At 34.4% G+C, this 18,156-nt stretch overlaps 1 protein-coding gene across 1 annotated transcript in view; it reads right to left on the bottom strand.

Moving 5' to 3' along the window:
* The window catches only part of LOC136032696 (alpha-amylase 4N-like), a 55,161-nt gene that overhangs the window by 31,514 nt on the left and 5,491 nt on the right, over positions 1-18,156 (bottom strand). The window contains exons 3-6 of the mRNA XM_065712997.1: positions 15,567-15,756; positions 8,769-8,884; positions 3,561-3,670; positions 2,024-2,152 (exon numbers count right to left, since the gene is read on the bottom strand). Of these exons, the coding sequence (XP_065569069.1) occupies positions 2,024-2,152; positions 3,561-3,670; positions 8,769-8,884; positions 15,567-15,756 (545 nt within the window). The remainder of the gene's footprint in view (positions 1-2,023; positions 2,153-3,560; positions 3,671-8,768; positions 8,885-15,566; positions 15,757-18,156) is intronic.

Here is an 18,156-nt window from a genome sequence, read left to right as displayed (position 1 = left end):
TGCATATTGGACTATGGAAGACATTAACTGTCCAAACTATGATGATATACAAAAAAGAATTTCCGGAAATTTGAGCAGTTTTTTCTTCTTTTAATGTCCTTTTGCAGTACAAAATGACAATAATCTACTTTTTTTCAGATAATAAAAAAATCTAATGTATAATATAGAATACAAAATATATAAAAATACATAACAAAAATAATGTTTGTTCTATAATAATAACATTGTATAGTATACTAAGAAATATATAATAAAACTATCTAATAAATAACAATAACAAAATCAATATCTTTATTACAGAAAAATACTACAAGAAAATCAAATTAACATTCAAATGGTCTCCTTCTTTTGGTATTCTACAATAAATTCAGAATTTCAATTTTCTATATATAGCTTCTTCAAACCCTTGTCCCGTGTGTTCAGAAATTCCGGATTTGATGGTGTAGGCCCAATCTTAATGCATCACAATGTTAACTTTTAGTAATTATGAGTTACGAGATTGAGCTGCTATTGATATTAAATATTTTATGTTTATTCCATGATTATGTGTTTGCTTGTCACGCGTGTTAGAAACGCGCGTTTGTTTTCAAAACTGTACATGAGAACATGACTTCTTTGTGAACTTTCAAGATACGAACTTTTCTGGGACTTGTAGACTTTGACCTATCATACACATCCAAAACATTATCGGACCCGTGTCCCATTTTTCTAATCTAGATGTAAGAAAATCCATCAAACACATTTTCTTAGCACTTTAGATCAATATGTAAAATCAAAGAATTAGATATCTAACGGCAGGGGGAATGGGGGGGGGGGTCTGCATAAACTATAGGATAATTCCTGGCTTTTAACTTTTAACAAGGATTTTAAATTTCGTTGAAACAACTTAATTTTTATCCCTGTTTGTCGTATTATATTCAGATTTATTTTGAATATGAAAGAGGGTCCCCCCCTTCATCAACCCCTCGCACTTCAATTTTTGAATAATATAATTTCGGTCATTATATTCAACCTGAAAACCAGTGTATCCCTTAGAAATATATTGCGTTGAGACGGAATTGAAAGTAAAAAAAAAAATCAAGTTGTGTGTTTTAATTTAAAGAAGTCTTTGAGAAAAGTTTGATTCGGGGAAATATCCGCCATTCCTCCAGCTCCTGTTCATTTAAGTATATCAATATTACTTATTATATCATACTAAATATTTTCATCCGTGTAAGAAAATTTAGAGGCAGAAATAATACGTTTTAGTTTAATCAGTCATTGTTTGGTAACTTTGGATTGCCTATAAACGCTTTAGATCGCTTAGAAACCGTTTAGATCACTTATAAAAGCTTTAGATTACTTAAAGACGGTTTAGATCACTTATAAACACTTTAGATCACTTAAAAACGCTTTAGATCACTTAAAAACACTTTAGATCACGTAAAAACACCTTAGATCGCTTTAAATTACTTATAGACGCTTTGGATCATTAAGCGTTAAATACCTTATAAATGCTTTAGATAACTTAAAAGCAATCAAGATCACTTAAAAACGCTTTACATCACTTAGAAACGCTTCAAAACACCTAAACTTAAACTTTTCCGCGTACTGACAATAGTATGCATGGCAAATGGTATGCGTTGCATCTGACCTAAAACACTTTTAAGTGAGCGAAAGCGTTTATATCAATTACCTATAGCACTTAAAAGTAATCTAAAGTATTTAATAGTGATCTAAAGCGTTCTTAAGTGATCTAAACTGTTTACAAGTGGTCTAAAGCGTTTTTAAGGGATCTAGCACATTTATCCCGGCTGATCCTGGGATCTAACACATTCGTCCTGGTCGAGTGGATTGGTGCGCTGGACTCGGGATCCTTTGTCTGAAAGGACGCGGGTTCGAACCCCAGTATATCCACATTCTTCAGTTTGGGACGAGGGTCAGCAATGTTAGCAGGAGTCACTGTCCTTTATAAATTTTATATTTAATCTTTCTTTTCATTGGAAAAAAAAAAACAGATAGAATAGACTTGAATTCAACTCACCAAAGTTCTTCAAATAAGCAAGCTTTTGTCCATTCCTGTGTCTAAATACCTCTCCAATTTTTGCAGAATATTTAAATTCGGTAACTGTTGCAATGCCCGTGTATTCTGAGGCTTTGATTGGCTCATATCCTTCGAGAGAAGAAATAGTTTTATCAAAATTCTAGTAGAATTATACATCGTGGAATATCAATACACTATTACTAAAGATACTCGGCTTAAAAGTATGTAAATCAGATCGGAGAGAGCGGTCAGAGTAATGAGCCAAATGAATTTGCGCGAAAGTGAAGGGGGAAAATATCTTGAATAATAAATAAAAAAAAAAACTACAACTAAAAATATTAATGCCGGTTATTTGGTGCTCAGATCTAAAGTTGGATCTTAGGATTTATAGTCGAAGTAGCACCTCAATAAAGTAAAGTAGATGATATGCAACTGTCTTATGTATTAAACAAAAAAGATTGCTTTTTCAACTGAAAGTAAGGAGGAATCTTAAAATTAAAACATACAGAAGCTGTTCCGTCCATGAAGAGAATTGCCTCCTCTTCAATCCCTCGTTATTTTCGACAAAGAGTAAATTTATAGTTCTATAAAAAGCTTCTTTTTCCAATTAAACCTTGTTCTAGAAGGCTGCATGGGTTATATATGAATTTTATATGTTTGGATTCAGCATAAAAAAGGGATTCTTTAGATGTAAGAATTTTTATCAAGATTCCTTTTTTTAGAATTCCCGAATCACTCCTTATTTGCAGTTCTTAACAAGTTCTGTGTAATAGGGTACCAGTGGGATTATCACTTGCAAAAACTGCTTTGCTGAGAAAACAAAAGGTAATAGTGTATACAGAAGATGGTATAGATCTTTTTTAATGCATTGTATTCACTCCTCCGCCTCCTGCCTTTTTCAGTATTCAGGGAGTAGGGCAATTTTTTGCTGTTTTTAAATTTTTCTATAAAATGCCGAAATAATTTTTTTTTAATGAAAATGCGCCCAAAATGGTATTTCCATGAAAAAGAAAAAAAAAACGACGGTTAAGCTTATCGGATCCCAATTCAGTAACAATCATTTATAAGGACCGTTGACCAAGGTACTGAGTATTGGGTACTGAAGGCCCGAATTTAATGAGGAACCCATAAAAATTAGGAGTAAATTTATTTAAGCGCGAATTTCAAATAGAACATAAATTTTGGCCAAATCTGTTCCTAACGTGAAAAAGACAAAACAAGCATTAGTTAAGCTGATCAGGTGACTATTCAGTAACCATGATTTATAAAAACCTTTTAACATTATTATATTTTTTCAAGTATCTTGATAAATTTTTAAATATCTTTGTATTTTTTGTATTTTTATTTTATTTTATGTGTATTTGTATTTTTTACAAGTTAAAAACATTATAAATGAAAACCACTATCCTAACATTTTAACATAATGTTAAAAACATTATAAATGAAAACCACTATCCTAATGTCTCTTTCTTAAACTTTTCTATTGTTTATTCCAGAGAGCTGGTCGACTTGGCTTCTAAAAGGCTTGATTACTCACCGAGATCGATGACTTCTTGGAATACGAATGGTTTCCCAAAGGAGGTGTCAGCTAGTCCATTAACAATAGCTTGGAGGTCTCCAGGCCACATGTGTTTTGCGGCATCAATCCTGTAATAATTGAATTTAAAATATGGATGATTTTTCTGCGGTATTTAGCCAAAAGGAAATAACTCCACCTTTTGAAAATTTTCAGATGATGAAATCTATTGTTATACTGTTTCTGCTAAACTATTATTTTTTTTTTTTTTTACAAATCTAACGAAAATATTCAAAGCAGGCAAAATTAAGGGCTTTCAAAATGTAGGAAGTTCATGAAGACACCTAAAAATCCAAATCCAACGAGGATTATGATTTTTAGGGATTTTATTATTTCAATGCAGAAGCTTTGATTTGGCAAAAACGACGTTCCACTCTATGTTTCGTTAAGCTTACAAATTATTTTAATTTAGAAATATTTAATTATAAAAGCAAGGCACAATACAAAATTAATGTACAAAATAAAGTATTCCCTAAAACACCTTTAGATGAAATAAGTTATAAATTTAAGAAACAATACAAGTAAAATTTTTAAATAAATTAGCTCTATTTATGGAACTGAATTGTATTGAAGATCATTTAAAGAACTTAAAGCTTTTAAATGGTATACAGACATACCTACATCGTGGGCCTGTGATCTAAATTAGAGGGGGCAGGAGATAGTATACACCTACCTCTCCTTATATTTTTTCTCTCCCAATATATTTAAAAATACCTTTCTTTTTGGATTTCCATGGAAAAGTATCCTTTTTGAGTATTTTCACTGGGAAATCGAAAAAAAAATAATCCCCCCCCCCCAATATAAAAACATTAATATTTTCCCCAACCCCGATATTTTCTTATAAATAACGGTTGAATGTAACCTTTTTATTAGAAACTGCAGTTGACATTATCTGCGTGCCATCTATACAAATACAGAATTTGTGCCATCCATAACTAATCTAATACTAAAACGTTCAAATATTAATGGCTTACACTTCAGTCAATTTAAAGTCTACTTGCCAGCTGCTTGATAAAACACAGTATATCATAAGGCCTATTTCAGCATGTTGCTCTTATAAGGTACATTGCCAATCTCGTCGCATTTCAGCCTAAACTCTTTTTGTGTTTTGCTAGATTTTTTTTTCAAAAGTTTTTTTTTAATCAATATGCGAATAAAAGAATAATTGTTTTCATCCACAACACCTATTTCAAATTGAACATTGCTTAAAACTAATTTACAACCTTTTTTTAAGTATTCATTTTTTCTTCTTTTTCCGCCAGTGTTGGTTAGTTTTAACTATTTGTTCCCTCATACCAACAAAAAGTAGTGTTTTCACAGACCTAACTAGTATCAGCTGCAACCCACTTCGATTTTTTTTTTTTTTTTTTTTTTTTTTTTTTTTTTAACTTGTCATGGGGATCAAGGGAATAATATATTTAACATCAGAAGAAGGTTCTCAAAAAGATCTGTTGGTTTTTTGCCCAGTTTTTTTTTAACTTGTCGTAAGGATCAAGGGAATCAAACAGTTTGTGGTAACGAACTGTAGTAAGGAGCGACCCGGCTCAATAGTAAACGAAATTCTAAAAAACGGAATTTTGATGCTAAAATATACATCAAAAGAATCAGATTTTCATGCTGATTTTATATATAAGTTTCATCAAATTTAGTCTTTGTCATCAAAAGTTACGAGCCTGAAAAAATTTGCCTTATTTTAGAAAATAGGGGAAATGACCCTCTAAAAGTTACAGAATCTTAACGAAAATCACACCATCGCATTCGGCATATCAGAGAACCCTATAACGTAATTTTCAAGCTTCTATCTACAAAAAAGTGGAATTTCGTATTTTTTGCCAGAAGACAAATCACGGGTGCGTGTTTATTTTTTTTTTCCCAGGGGTCATCGTATCGACCAAGTGGTCCTAGAATGCCGCAAGAGGGCTCATTCTAACGGAAATGAAAAGTTCTAGTGCCCTTTTTAAATGACCAAAAAAATTGGAGGGCACCTAGGCCCCCTCCCACGCTCATTTTTTCTCCAAAGTCAACAGATCATAATGTTGAGATAGCCATTTTGTTCCGCATAGTCAAAAACCATAATGACTATGTCTTTGGGAATAACTTACTCCCCCAGAGTCCCTGGGGGAGGGGCTGCAAGTTACAAACTTCGACCAGTGTTTACATATAATAATGGTTATTGGGAAGTGTACAGTCGTTTTCAGGGTTTTTTTTTTGGTTTTGAGGCTGGGGTTGAGGGGAGGGGCTATGTGGGAGGATCTTTTCTTGGAGAAATATGTCATGGGGGAACAGAAATTCAATGAAAAGGGCGCAGGATTTTCTAAAGTTACTATAAAAAAACAATGAAAAAATAAACATGGAAATTTTTTTCAATTGAAAGTAAAGAGTAGCATTGAAACTTAAAACGGACAGAGATTATTACGCATATGAGGGGTTCTAAAAATACTTTAGCATAAAGAGCGAGGTATTTAGGAGGAGATAAATACCTCGCTCTTTATGCTATAGTATTTTTAGTAATTTCAACTATTTATTCTACGGCCTTTCTGATTCAGGGGTCATTCTTAAAGAATTATGACAAAACTTACGATTTAGTGTAAAGAACGAGGTATTAACGAGGGTACAAACCCCCTCATATAGATAATAAAAATTAATGAATATAAAAGTTTGTTACGTAAGTTAATTCTTAAGTTACGTATATTTTTTAATAATAAAAAAAATTCGTTAAAAATTAAAATTTATAATTGCCTTTTTATGCAACCGAAAAATTACATGGCAACTAGGCCTCCTTCCCCATCCCTTATTTCTCAAAATTGTCTGATCAAAACTAAGAAAAAGCCATTTAGCCAAAAAAGGAATTAATATGCAAACTTCATTTTAATAATTTATGTGTGGAGAGCCAAAAATCAAACATGCATTAATTCAAAAACGTTCAGAAATTATATAAAAAAACTAGTTTTTTAAACTGAAAGTAAGGAGCGACATCAAAACTTGAAACGAACAGAAATTACTCCGTATATGAAATGGGTCGTCCCCTCCACAATCCTTCGCTCTTTACGCTAAAGTTTGACTCTTTGCCCCAATTCTGCTTTTTAAAACAATTAAAAGCTTTAGCGTAAAGAGCGAGGGATTGCGGAGGGGACAACCCATTTCACATACGGAGTAATTTCTGTTCGTTTCAAGTTTTGATGTCGCTCCTTACTTTCAGTTTTAAAAACTAGTTTTTTTATATAATAGTATAGTTAGAATCATAAGAAGTTCACTTCTCAAAAAGATTTGTTGGTTTTTTGCCCGGTTTCTTTTTTTAAACTTCTCATTGGGATCAAGAGAATAGTATATTTAAAATCAGAAAAAGTTCACTTCTCAGAAAGATCTGTTGGGTTTTTGCCCAGTTTTTTTTTAAACTTGTCATAGGGATCAAGGGAATAGTATGCTTAACATCAGAAGAAGCTCATTTCTTAAAAAGATCTGTTGGGTTTTTGCCCAGTTTTTTTTTTAAACTTTTCATAGGGATCAAGGGAATAGTATATTTAACATCATATGAAGTTCACTTCTCAAAAAGATTTGTTGGTTTTTTGCCAGGTTTTTTTTTTATACTTGTCATAGGGATGAAGGGAATAGGATGCTTAACATCAGAAGAAGCTCACTTCTCAAAATGATCTGCTGTTTTTTTTTGCCGAGCCTTTTTTTCCAAACATGCCATATGGATCAAGGGACTGGTATATTTAACATCATAAGAAGTTCATTTCCCTAAGAAATCGGTGTTTTTTTTCCAGTTCTTTTTTTTAAATTTATCATAGGGATCAAAGGAATAGTATATATAAAATCAGAAGAACTTGGCTTATCAAAAAGATCTTTTGGGTTTTTGCCCAGTTTTTTTTTTTTTTTTTTAAACTTTTCATAGGGATCAAGGGAATAGTATATTTAACATCATGTGAAGTTCACTTCTCAAAAAGATTTGTTGGTTTTTGCCAGATTTTTTTTTTTAAACTTGTCATAGGTATCAAGGGAATAGTATATTTAGCATCATAAGGAGTTCACTTCTCAAAAATATGTGTTGGTTTTTTGTCCGGTTTCTTTTTTTAAACTTCTCATTGGGATCAAGAGAAATGTATATTTAAAATCAGAAAAAGTTCACTTCTCAGAAAGATCTGTTGGGTTTTGCCCAGTTTGTTTTTTAAACTTGTCATAGGGATCAAGGGAATAGTATGCTTAACATTAGGAAAAGCTCACTTCTCAAAATAATCTCCTCGTCTTTTGCCCAGCCTTTTTTTCCAAACTCTCCATATTGATCAAGGGAATAGCATATTTAACATTATAAGAAGTTCATTTCCCTAAGAAATTGGTGGGTTTTTTGTCCAGTTCTTTTTTTAGACTTGTCATAGGGACCAATGGAATATTATATTTTACATCAGAAGAACTTGACTTCTCAAAAAGATCTGTTGGATTTTTGCCCAGTTTTTTTTTTTTTTAACTTTTCGTAGGGTTCAAGGGAATAGCATATTTAACATCAGACGAAGTTCACTTCTCAAAAAGAACTGTTCTTTTTTTGCCCAGCTTTTGTTTTAAAACTTGTCATAGAGATCAAGGGAATAGTATATTTAAAATCAGAAGAAGTTCATTTTTCAAAGAGATCTGTTGGTTTTTTGCCCGTTTTTTTTAAACTTGTTGTATGGATCAAGGGAATAGTATATGTAACATCAGAAGAAGTTCACTTCTTAAAAAGATCTGTTGGTTTTTTGTTAGTTTTTTTTTAACTTGTCATAGGGATCAAGGGAATAGAATATTTAGCATCATATGAAGTTCACTTCTCAAAAAGATTTGTTTGTTTTTTGCAAGGTTTCTTTTTTTAAACTTCTCTTAGGGATCAAGAAAATAGTATTTTATCAGAAAAAGTTCACTTCTCAGAAAGATCTGTTGGGTTTTTGCCAAGTTTGTTTTCTAAAACTTGTCTTAGAGATCAAGGGAATAGTAAATTCAACATCAGAAGAGCCTCACTTCTCAAGTTGATCTGTTGGTTTTTTGCTCAGCCTTTCCCAAACTTGCCATTTGGGTCAAGGGAATAGTATATTTAACATCATAGCAAGTTCATTTCCCTAAGAAATCGGTGAGTTTTTTTCCCAGTTCTTTTTTAAAACTTGTCATAGGGATCAAGGGAATAGTATTTTAAACACTTACCTGAAGCCAGCTACACCCATGCTAACACATTTATTCAAGAATTCTAAAATTTTTGATCGAACGTAGCTACTACCCTGCGTTAAGTCTGGCATTCCACTCAGCCGGCAATTTCGTACCTAAGAATTTATTAAGATAAAATCAATAAGGTTCTGGTGACGTTGCAAATTATATCACAAATAATCTACAAGTGATGTACCTGTCTCTAAGTTTCTGAATACTGCTAAAATTAAATATAAAGAAGCATTAGTGTTTTAGCATAGCCTAATACCTTTATCCATATTCGGCCTTTATTAGGAAGCACCATATATATATTGCACCACATACTGCGCTGCATATGGCTTTGGCTTTATTCTAAGGTGGATCTAGTAATGAACAAGGCACAAATAACCAGACAGCAGTGTCACTCAAATTTAACATTATACCCAATATGACATTATCGTATATTTAAATATGAGGTTTTTTTCAAAAACCATATTGTATTTTAAATACTTTGTTTTGTTAATTACAAAAAGGTACCAGATATAAAAATGTCTTTCCAAAAGAGTTTTAAACAGCTGTCGATGATTTTCCAGTGTCCAACTAGCAGTGAAGAAGGAGAAAAAATAGTATTCAGTGGTACCCGTAGAAGAAGTGACTTCCCTTCTTTTTTGGTAAAGGCAATTCCAATGGTGTACTTTTTTTTATTCTGTGCCTTTCTTGAGGGATTACATTTCAAATTGGAACTTTCAACTGAATGTCTTTAGCCGTTCCTGGTATTTTGCAGATGCACCCTTTTGACCACTTGGACACATAAGTTTTTTTTTTATTTAGTTCAACATCCCTCTGGTACTCCCTGAAAGCTTAAACTTAATCCCATTAGCTATCCCGAGGAATTGCAGATACGCTCTTTTGACAATCTTAACATTCTTAGCAATTCCTGAGATATTGTGAATATGTCAGTGTCTTTTGATTTAGTTCAACATATCCTAAGCATCCACTGAAAGTTTTGAATTGACGCCCTTGCCCGTTTTAAGATGTTGCAGACACGCACTCATGACAACCAGGATGTATATAGCGTCTTTTGATACAGTTTAACAGTTTCCAAAAAAATGAACAAAAATAGTAGTTACCAGTTATTTTCTGGCTCGACATATTCTTCAAGAATATTGTTTTTAAATTTTTGGTTACTATGGGCTGGTTTTTGTTTTTTAGTAGGTCACACCAAGGGGACAACCATGATTGCTTAGAAAACAAAGAATGTAATTATGCTTAAAATAAAGTTTAATTATAGTATTATTTTAAGTGCTTATATATTATACCGCCAACACTGAAGTGCTCATTTAAGCAGAACCTAATTAAACCAGTTTTTCTGACAATGTAAAAAATCCCTTCCATTTGCCATCTGTATTGATAGAGAATAATTTCTTGGTGTTCAAACGAAAATTTGGGATTTGCCAAAGAATGAAAAAGAGTCACTTGGGTTTTTCCAGGATAAGGAAATGATGCCCAAAACAAGCAGTGCGTCAATGGACACAACATGACTTTATAACCTTTCGATAAAATGCCTCGTTGGAGGTATACAAGTAGAGCGTGTCTGAAACAAGCCGCTTTGCGTGTTCTAAACGCGATTCTTGATAACATTAATACGTTTCGGGTGGCCAGCATTCTACAAGTTTCTTCCATAGTTTCCACAATTTTGATAATAAAGTAATATATTTTCATCACATTTTGTGAGATTTCATTAGGATTGATCGTTAGAGAAACAGGTTATACTTAGGTTCTACTTAAATGAAGCATTTGAGTGTTGGCAGCATAATACATAAGTACCTTATATTGTTACACAACTATCTTAATTAACTGCGATATTTTTTCAAAAATATTTTGGAGGATGAAACAAAATTTAAACAAACCTAATGAAATTACGAAAACAATTTTGTCTGAAGTTTATAGACAGCTGCCAAAGCGTTTGCCAAGTAATGCAATGTGTAATTATATTCTTAAATTTATTAATTGCCGATTCAGAAGAAACCATGAAAATAACTAAAATGAATGGAAAATTGCCTTGCAGATTTGGTGTACTCAGAACACTGCCTGCTGCTACCAATTTGGTTCCTAAGGCCATCACTTCTGGTTCTCCCCTATTTATAGGGACTTGATATCCGTCAGGCCTTTGACTTTCTTAATCATCAGGCAATATTTATTTTTGCTGCTAAAAAGGCGTAAATCGCTTACTTATTAAGTCTTAGTGATATGTTCTCTTGCCTTCAAATCTGCCTGAAGATTTTTCATCAAAAATTTGAGGAGCCAGTATCTCGAGATAGATATATATCCTTCTGACGGACCCTGACACCTTTCGTTATGCACGCCATCTATTTTGTCGATCCTCACAAAACATTACCCGTCTTCTTTCACATCGAATGGCATCAACACCTCTCTCGTTTCATATACCGATGACGTCTTTAACATCAGTCAAAATATTAGAAAACTAATTTAACACTGGGAAGTGTAAGTACCTCAGTTTTACTGATGAAAGAAAAGTTTTTCATTCTTCTTTAGGTTTGCTAAATAGATGCTTCAACTCCCTGCAAAGGCATGAAATTCAAGAACAGTTTGGGTTGCGGACTAGCTAACCCAAGAAACCTGTTTTTCATTAAATGATAACAAAAGACGCAACAGTGGTGTCCTTTGTTAGCGTATTGTGCAAGGTTCGGGTTGAGAGTTTGCATTATAATGTAAACAATACTTGCTGGCATGATTTATTTAAGCAAATATTCTATTCATTTCTATTAGGTCAGTTATTTTTTGGTCTCTTTCTCATTTTTAATCTTTGTTTTTCGGTGTGTCCACTATTTACTCAATGCATTATAATAACTATAAGAAAGATTTAACGAAATACTAAGCGGAATAATGCATACTAAAGACATAAGAATCCAATGTTTCTCAATACCGAAACTTATGAATAATATTAGGAAATGAAAAACTATGGATGTTACCAATGAGGTGTGTTTTAACAACTAGGTGTAATGGTAATATATTAAATAATATCTGCCTTAAATCAATCCCAGCGACAACAGGGCTGGCACAAGGACCTTGCAGTCATGAAATGTCGTTGACCAATAGATGGATACTTCTTAAAACAAAAACGACTTGGTTTTATATAATTCCGAGGACCAAAGGGGCAAAAATACAGTGGGCTAAGTCTCAGCATGAAGTTTCCACATTTTCCTGTTTTCGGAAGTGGGAGGGGGACATTGCCCCTTTCCCTGCAGGTGTTCATGTTTCCAATCTTAGAGCCTTGAATTTTTAATTCAGTCATTTTTTCAATTATTTTTAGGCCCGCAAAAAGAAGAATATTATTGGGGGAGGAGGGGCTTGTAAGATGTTAAATTCCATTCAAAATGGAGCCATTCTACGGTCATACTACTACCACAACTGCCTTGAACTCACCGCAGCATCAAGCCACCTGAGCCACTATAGCATAACACAAGAGCTAAGAGCTCATATGGCACTTGTGACGAGGCGAGAAGAGCTAAGAGCCAAGAGATCATATGGTATGAGCTCTAACAAAATTCTATGAATCAATAGATTGATTTAAAAAGGAAAATAAGAGGCTTAATGCCGGTCAAGATTTAAAATAAGAGCTCTGAGTCACAAAGTCCTTCTAAATATCAAAATTCATTAAGATCCAATCACCCACTCGTAAGTTATAAATACCTAATTTTTTCTAATTTTTCCTCTCCTTTTTGCCCCCCAGATGGTCGAATCTGGGAAAACAACTTTATCAATTCAAATTGTGCAGCTCCCTGACACGCCTACCAATTTTCATCGCCCTAGCACGTCCAGAAGCACCGAACTCGCCAAATCACTGAACCCCTCCCCCCAACTCCCCCAAAGAGAGCGAATCCAGTACGATTCTGTCAATCACGTATCAAGGACATTTGTTTATTCTATCCACCAAGCTTCATCCCGATTCCTACACTCCAAGTGTTTTTCCAAGATTTCCCCCTCCAAATCCCCACAATGTCAAAAGATCTGGTCGGGATTTGAAATAAGAGCTCTGAGACATGAATTCCTTCTAAAAATCAAATTTCATTACGATCCGATCATTTATTCGTAAGATATAAATACTCCAATTTTCATGTTTTCCAAGAATTCCGGTTCCCCCCTCCAACTCCCCCGAATGTCACAGGATCTGGTCGGAATTTGAAATTAGAACTTTAAAGCACAAGATCCTTCTAAATATCAAATTTCATTAAGATCTGGTCATCCTTTCGTAAGTTACAAATACCTCAATTTTGAAAATTACCCCCCCCCCCAATTCCACCAAAGAGAGCAGATCCGGTCCAGTTATGTCAGTCACGTATCTTAGACAGGTTTCTATTCTTCCCATCCAGTTTCATCCTGATCTCACCGCTTTAAGTATTTTCTAAGATTTCCGGTCCCCCCAACTGCCCCCCCAATTACGCTTGATCCGGTTGAGATTTAAAATAAGATATCGGAGTTACGAGGTCCTTCTAAATATGAAGTTTCATGAAGATCCGATCTCTCCTTCGTAAGTTAGAAATACGTCATTTTTCTTATTTTTCAGAATTACCCCCCCCCCCCCCCCACAATTGAGCGGATCCGTTCCAATTATGTAAATCATGTATGCAAGACTTCTGCTTATTTTTCCAACCAAGTTTCATCCCAATCCCTCGAATCTAAGCGTTTCCCATCATTTTAGGTCTCCCCACCCCAAACTTCCCCCAATGTCACCAAATCCGGTCAGGATTTAAAATAAGAGATTTGAGACACGATATCCTTCTAAAAATCAAATTTCATGGAGATCCAATCACACGTTCGTAAGTTAAAAATACTTCATTTTTTCTAATTTTTCAGAATTACCCCCCCCCCAACTACCCCAAAGAGAGCGGATCCGTTCTGGTTATGTCAATCATGTATCTAGGACTCGTGTTTTTTTTTTCCACCAAGTTTCATCCCGATCCCTCCACTCTAAGTGTTTTCCAATTTTTAGGTTTCTCCCTCCCAACTCCCCCCCCCCCCCCCAATGTCACCAGATCCGGTCGGGTTTAAAATAAGAGCTCTGAGCCACGATATCCTTCTAAATATCAAATTTCATTGAGATCCGATCACCCGTTCGTAAGTTAAAAATACCTCTTTTTTTTCAGAAATACCCCCCCCCCCAACTACCCAAAAGAGAGCGGATCCGTTCCGTTTATGTCAATCATCTATCTAGGACTTGTGTTTATTTTTCCCACCATGTTTCATCCCGATCCCTCCACTCTAAGTGTTTTCCAAGTTTTAGGTTTCCCCCTCCCAACTCCCCGCCCCCATCACCAGATCCGGTCGGGATTTAAAATAAGAGCTCTAAGACACGATATCCTTCTAAACATCAAATTTCATTGAGATCCCATCACCCGTTCGTAAGTTGAAAATACCTCATTTTTTTAATTTTTAAGAATTACCCCCCCCCCCCCCCCCCAACTACCCCAAAGAGAGCAAATCAGTTCCGATTATGTCAATCATGTATCTGGGACTTGCGCTTATTTTTCCCATCAAGTTTCATCCCGATCCCTCTACTCTAAGTGTTTTCCAAGATTTTAGGTTTCCCCCCTCCAACTCCCCCCAATGTCATCAGACCCAGTCGGGATTTAAAATAAGAGCTCTGAGACACAATATCATTCCAAACATCAAATTTCATTAAGATCCAATCACCCGCTCACAAGTTAAAAATACTTCATTTTTTCTATTTTTTCCGAATTAACCGGCCCCTACTCCCCCCCCCCAGATGGTCAAATCGGGAAAATGACTATTTCTAATTTAATCTGGTCCGGTCCCTGATACGCTTGCCAAATTTCATCGTCCTAGCTTATCCGGAAGTGCCTAAAGTAGCAAAACCGGGACCGACAGACCGAGAGACAGACCGACAGACAGACCGACAGAATTGGCGACTGCTATATGTCACTTGGTTAATACCAAGTGCCATAAAAAACGAAGAACATACACAATTTAACGGGAAAAGCTGGTGCAGATAAAAAGAGTGCTCAGATATTTCTTTAATGAATTTAGAGAAATCTTTAATGAATTTCTTTAATGAAAGTGTCATTTATCATAATTTGAATACTGGGATATGCTAATTAAATTCACCTATAATTTGAGATACATTTTTGGTTTTCATTTCCATATTTTGCACACAATTAGTAGCCTTAGTTTTCTGTGACGCGTAGCAATAGGCTACATTTATTCACAAAAATATTAGTAGAATTGTTTTGCTATCTGATCAGAATCTGAATGGGCTAATTTCTCAGACAGTGCTTGAAAAATTCAGATTTTACTCTAGAAGTTTTTATAGTCCGGGTTATAAAAATAGGAACCACAGAGAGCCAACAGAAGTGAAATTCTTGCTAGTTTTTTTTTCTATTTATTCAGTTCTTTTATTCTAAGGATATACTACGGCTCCAAGTTATAATGAAACCTGATGGTGAAACCTGACTGAAAACGTACGGTTAATGGTGAAATATGACCGCAAAATTCTGCAGAACCTGACCTCTTTTTTTCTACCTACATAGTCCGGGTGTTTGAAAGCAAACAATCATAAAACCATGTTCTTGCCTAGCAAATGTCTGTGAAATCTGGACATTAATTTCACCCGCGCAATTACGGAGATTGGTCGCACCTGGCTGTAATGATACTTATATACTATTCTGCTCACATTAGCCAAATCACCCAAATATTATATATTGGCTCAATTAAATTAGCCCAACCTGGTGGTAGCAATGGAGTAGCCCAATCTACTGGTAGCAGTGCTTTTATACTTACAGCAACTGGGTCATTATAGCTGTTTCCGATATCGCAGCTGTGATTAGGACAGTCCCAACATGCAGTGAAATCACTTGGCCCGAAAGGTATTGCTGGATATGAAGGGCCACCCGCGTCATAGCTTGAACCACCTAACGTTGCAGTCCATCCCCCTCCAGCTAGCTGGTTGAAAACAGCATCCACATATATCCTATTAAAATTGAATTCACTTTGAAAACAGCTAAAATCATGGGTGATCAAATTAAAGGGGGTTGGAAAAGGGGACAGACAACAGCTTGGAGTAGCCGAAGAAAAATTGTTGAAAGGAAAAGAAAAATTGACATAAAAATTTTTTAAAGCAAATGAAAAATTGAAATAGAAATAGCAATATTCTCTTAGGTCTAATACATATTCCAAAAACGTTTTTAGAGCATTAAATAGAAATATTATGTATAAAATGATAGTTTCCTGACATCAAACTAAGATCAAAATAAAGACATAACACCCATTCCACCCTTCCAGGTAAGGCCCTTCCTTTTAGTTTTGTTTTTGTTCTGAGTTTAACTATGTTCTTTCGAGTATATAGAGATTTGTATGATTATTTTTGCACTGCAGCTATGATCTGCTTTTACGTGACTAAATGTTAAACAGTGCGCGGAAAAAAAGTTGTAAGTAAGGAGTGACAATCGAGCCACAAAGAAAAAAGAGAGATAGGTCTTTTATAGTTCAATGGTGAAAGTGTGATATAATTTATATGGCTCACATCTGTGACGTGTTTTCAAGGGTCCTTCAATTATTCGTAATTCTAGAGACAAATAATACAACCACCTTTAAATCTCTTGTGTGTCAATTTAAGCCAGCAAAAAGATTCAAAACATTTTGTTTCCAAATTTAACTTAACTTATCTGAATATTTTTTTTCCCAGATTATCCTTTATTTCGGGTGACAGATAATCTAATGTCTTTCGAATCTCCTGTGTGTGAATTTTAGCCAGCAAAAAGACCCAAACGTTTTGTTTCCAAATTTAACTTAACTTATCTTATTATTCTCTATTCTTGGATTATCCTTTATTTCGGGTGACAGATAGTCTTATCTCTTTCAAATCTCCTCTGTTTAAATTTAAGCCAGCTAAAAGACCCCAAACGTTTTTTGTTTCTAAATTTAACTTATCTTATTATTCTTTATTCCCGGATTATCCTTTATTTCGGGTGACAGATAATCTAATCTCTGTCAAATCTCCTGTGTCTAAATTTTAAGCCAGCTACAAGACCCAAAACGTTTATTCTTTGTTCTCGGATTATCCTTTATCTCGGGTGACAGATAATCTAACCTCTTTTAAATCTCCCTTGTCTAAATATAAGTCAGCTAAAAGACCCAAAATGTTTTGTGTTTCCAAATTTAACTTATTTTATTATTCTTTTTTCTCGGATTATTCTAGAGAACTGTCCCGTGATACTTCAGAATAATTGTTTAAAAAAAAAAACAGTGTGAAAAAAACAAAGAGTTCTAAAAAAAATAGTGTGTTACTGAAAAATGATTTTGCACGAGTTTTTTTTTAGACCAACAGGCTACATAATGACCATTCCATCTCTAATGATGTTTTGTTGGGACAATTTTTGTGTTTCTTGCGAGTTGGTAACACGCACATGAACGTCTTCAGAAGGACACAAGACCACAAAAAAACAAGATAAGCAGAAAAGCAGAAAAGTCCTTCAAGTAGCCTGCACACCTAGAGCACTCAAGCAAGGTAAGTTTTCAGCAAAGTTTACCGAGCCTTACGGAGACGCTAGTTTTAGAGGAAAACGAAGGGATTATGGAAGTAGTTTCAGCTTCTAAATTCTTAGTCAAAAAATTCCGTGGAGCCATCTACAAATGTAACTGTTGGTCTTGTCTTAGATACGCCTTGAAATTTTAGGAACTGTCCATCACAGGATGATAAAACTGTGGTTAAAAGTAACTATAAGAAGTTGCTCTTTGAACGGTTACGATTACTAGACAATTATGGAAAAAAACTTTTTTTTTTCAGCTATAAATTCTCACTCCAGTGATTTCACAGAAAGATCTATGGCCATAACTGCGGGTCTTAGCACCACCAATAACCTTAGGAGCTGTTTATCGCAGGGTGATAAAGGAGTTGCCGACTTCGAGGTAAAAACAGCCAGGAAACTGATATAGTTTTGCGATGGTGTGTTGGCCTCGGGTGGCTCTGGTATAATTATATTAAAATTATAATTATAATTAAAGGTATTATTAAACAATATTATCCAGGTAATTAAGCTTGACAGATGACCTTGAACATTCACCTTTTTATTCATAAATTTGCAGCATCAGGTATAATTAAACAATATATTCCAGGTATTTAAGCTTGACAGATGACCTTGAAAATTCACCTTTTTATTCATAAATTTGCAGCATCAGGTATAATTAAACATTTGATTTGCTGCTAGTCTTTTATTGAGGTTTTAGATGATTGTTGAATCTTTATTTTGAAACAATAAACAGAGAGTGATTCGAAGATTATGTAAATATGATTTTATTAGATTCAATTCTTTTGTCTGAAATCCCAGATTATTCATTTTCTCAATCAAAATTGAATAGTTCAAAAGGCCTT

The sequence above is a fragment of the Artemia franciscana genome, chromosome 11 (assembly GCF_032884065.1).
Source record: "Artemia franciscana chromosome 11, ASM3288406v1, whole genome shotgun sequence".
Lineage (NCBI taxonomy): Eukaryota > Metazoa > Arthropoda > Branchiopoda > Anostraca > Artemiidae > Artemia > Artemia franciscana.
Note: the sequence above shows the minus strand (reverse complement) of the source record. Positions and strands in the feature narration are given on the sequence as shown.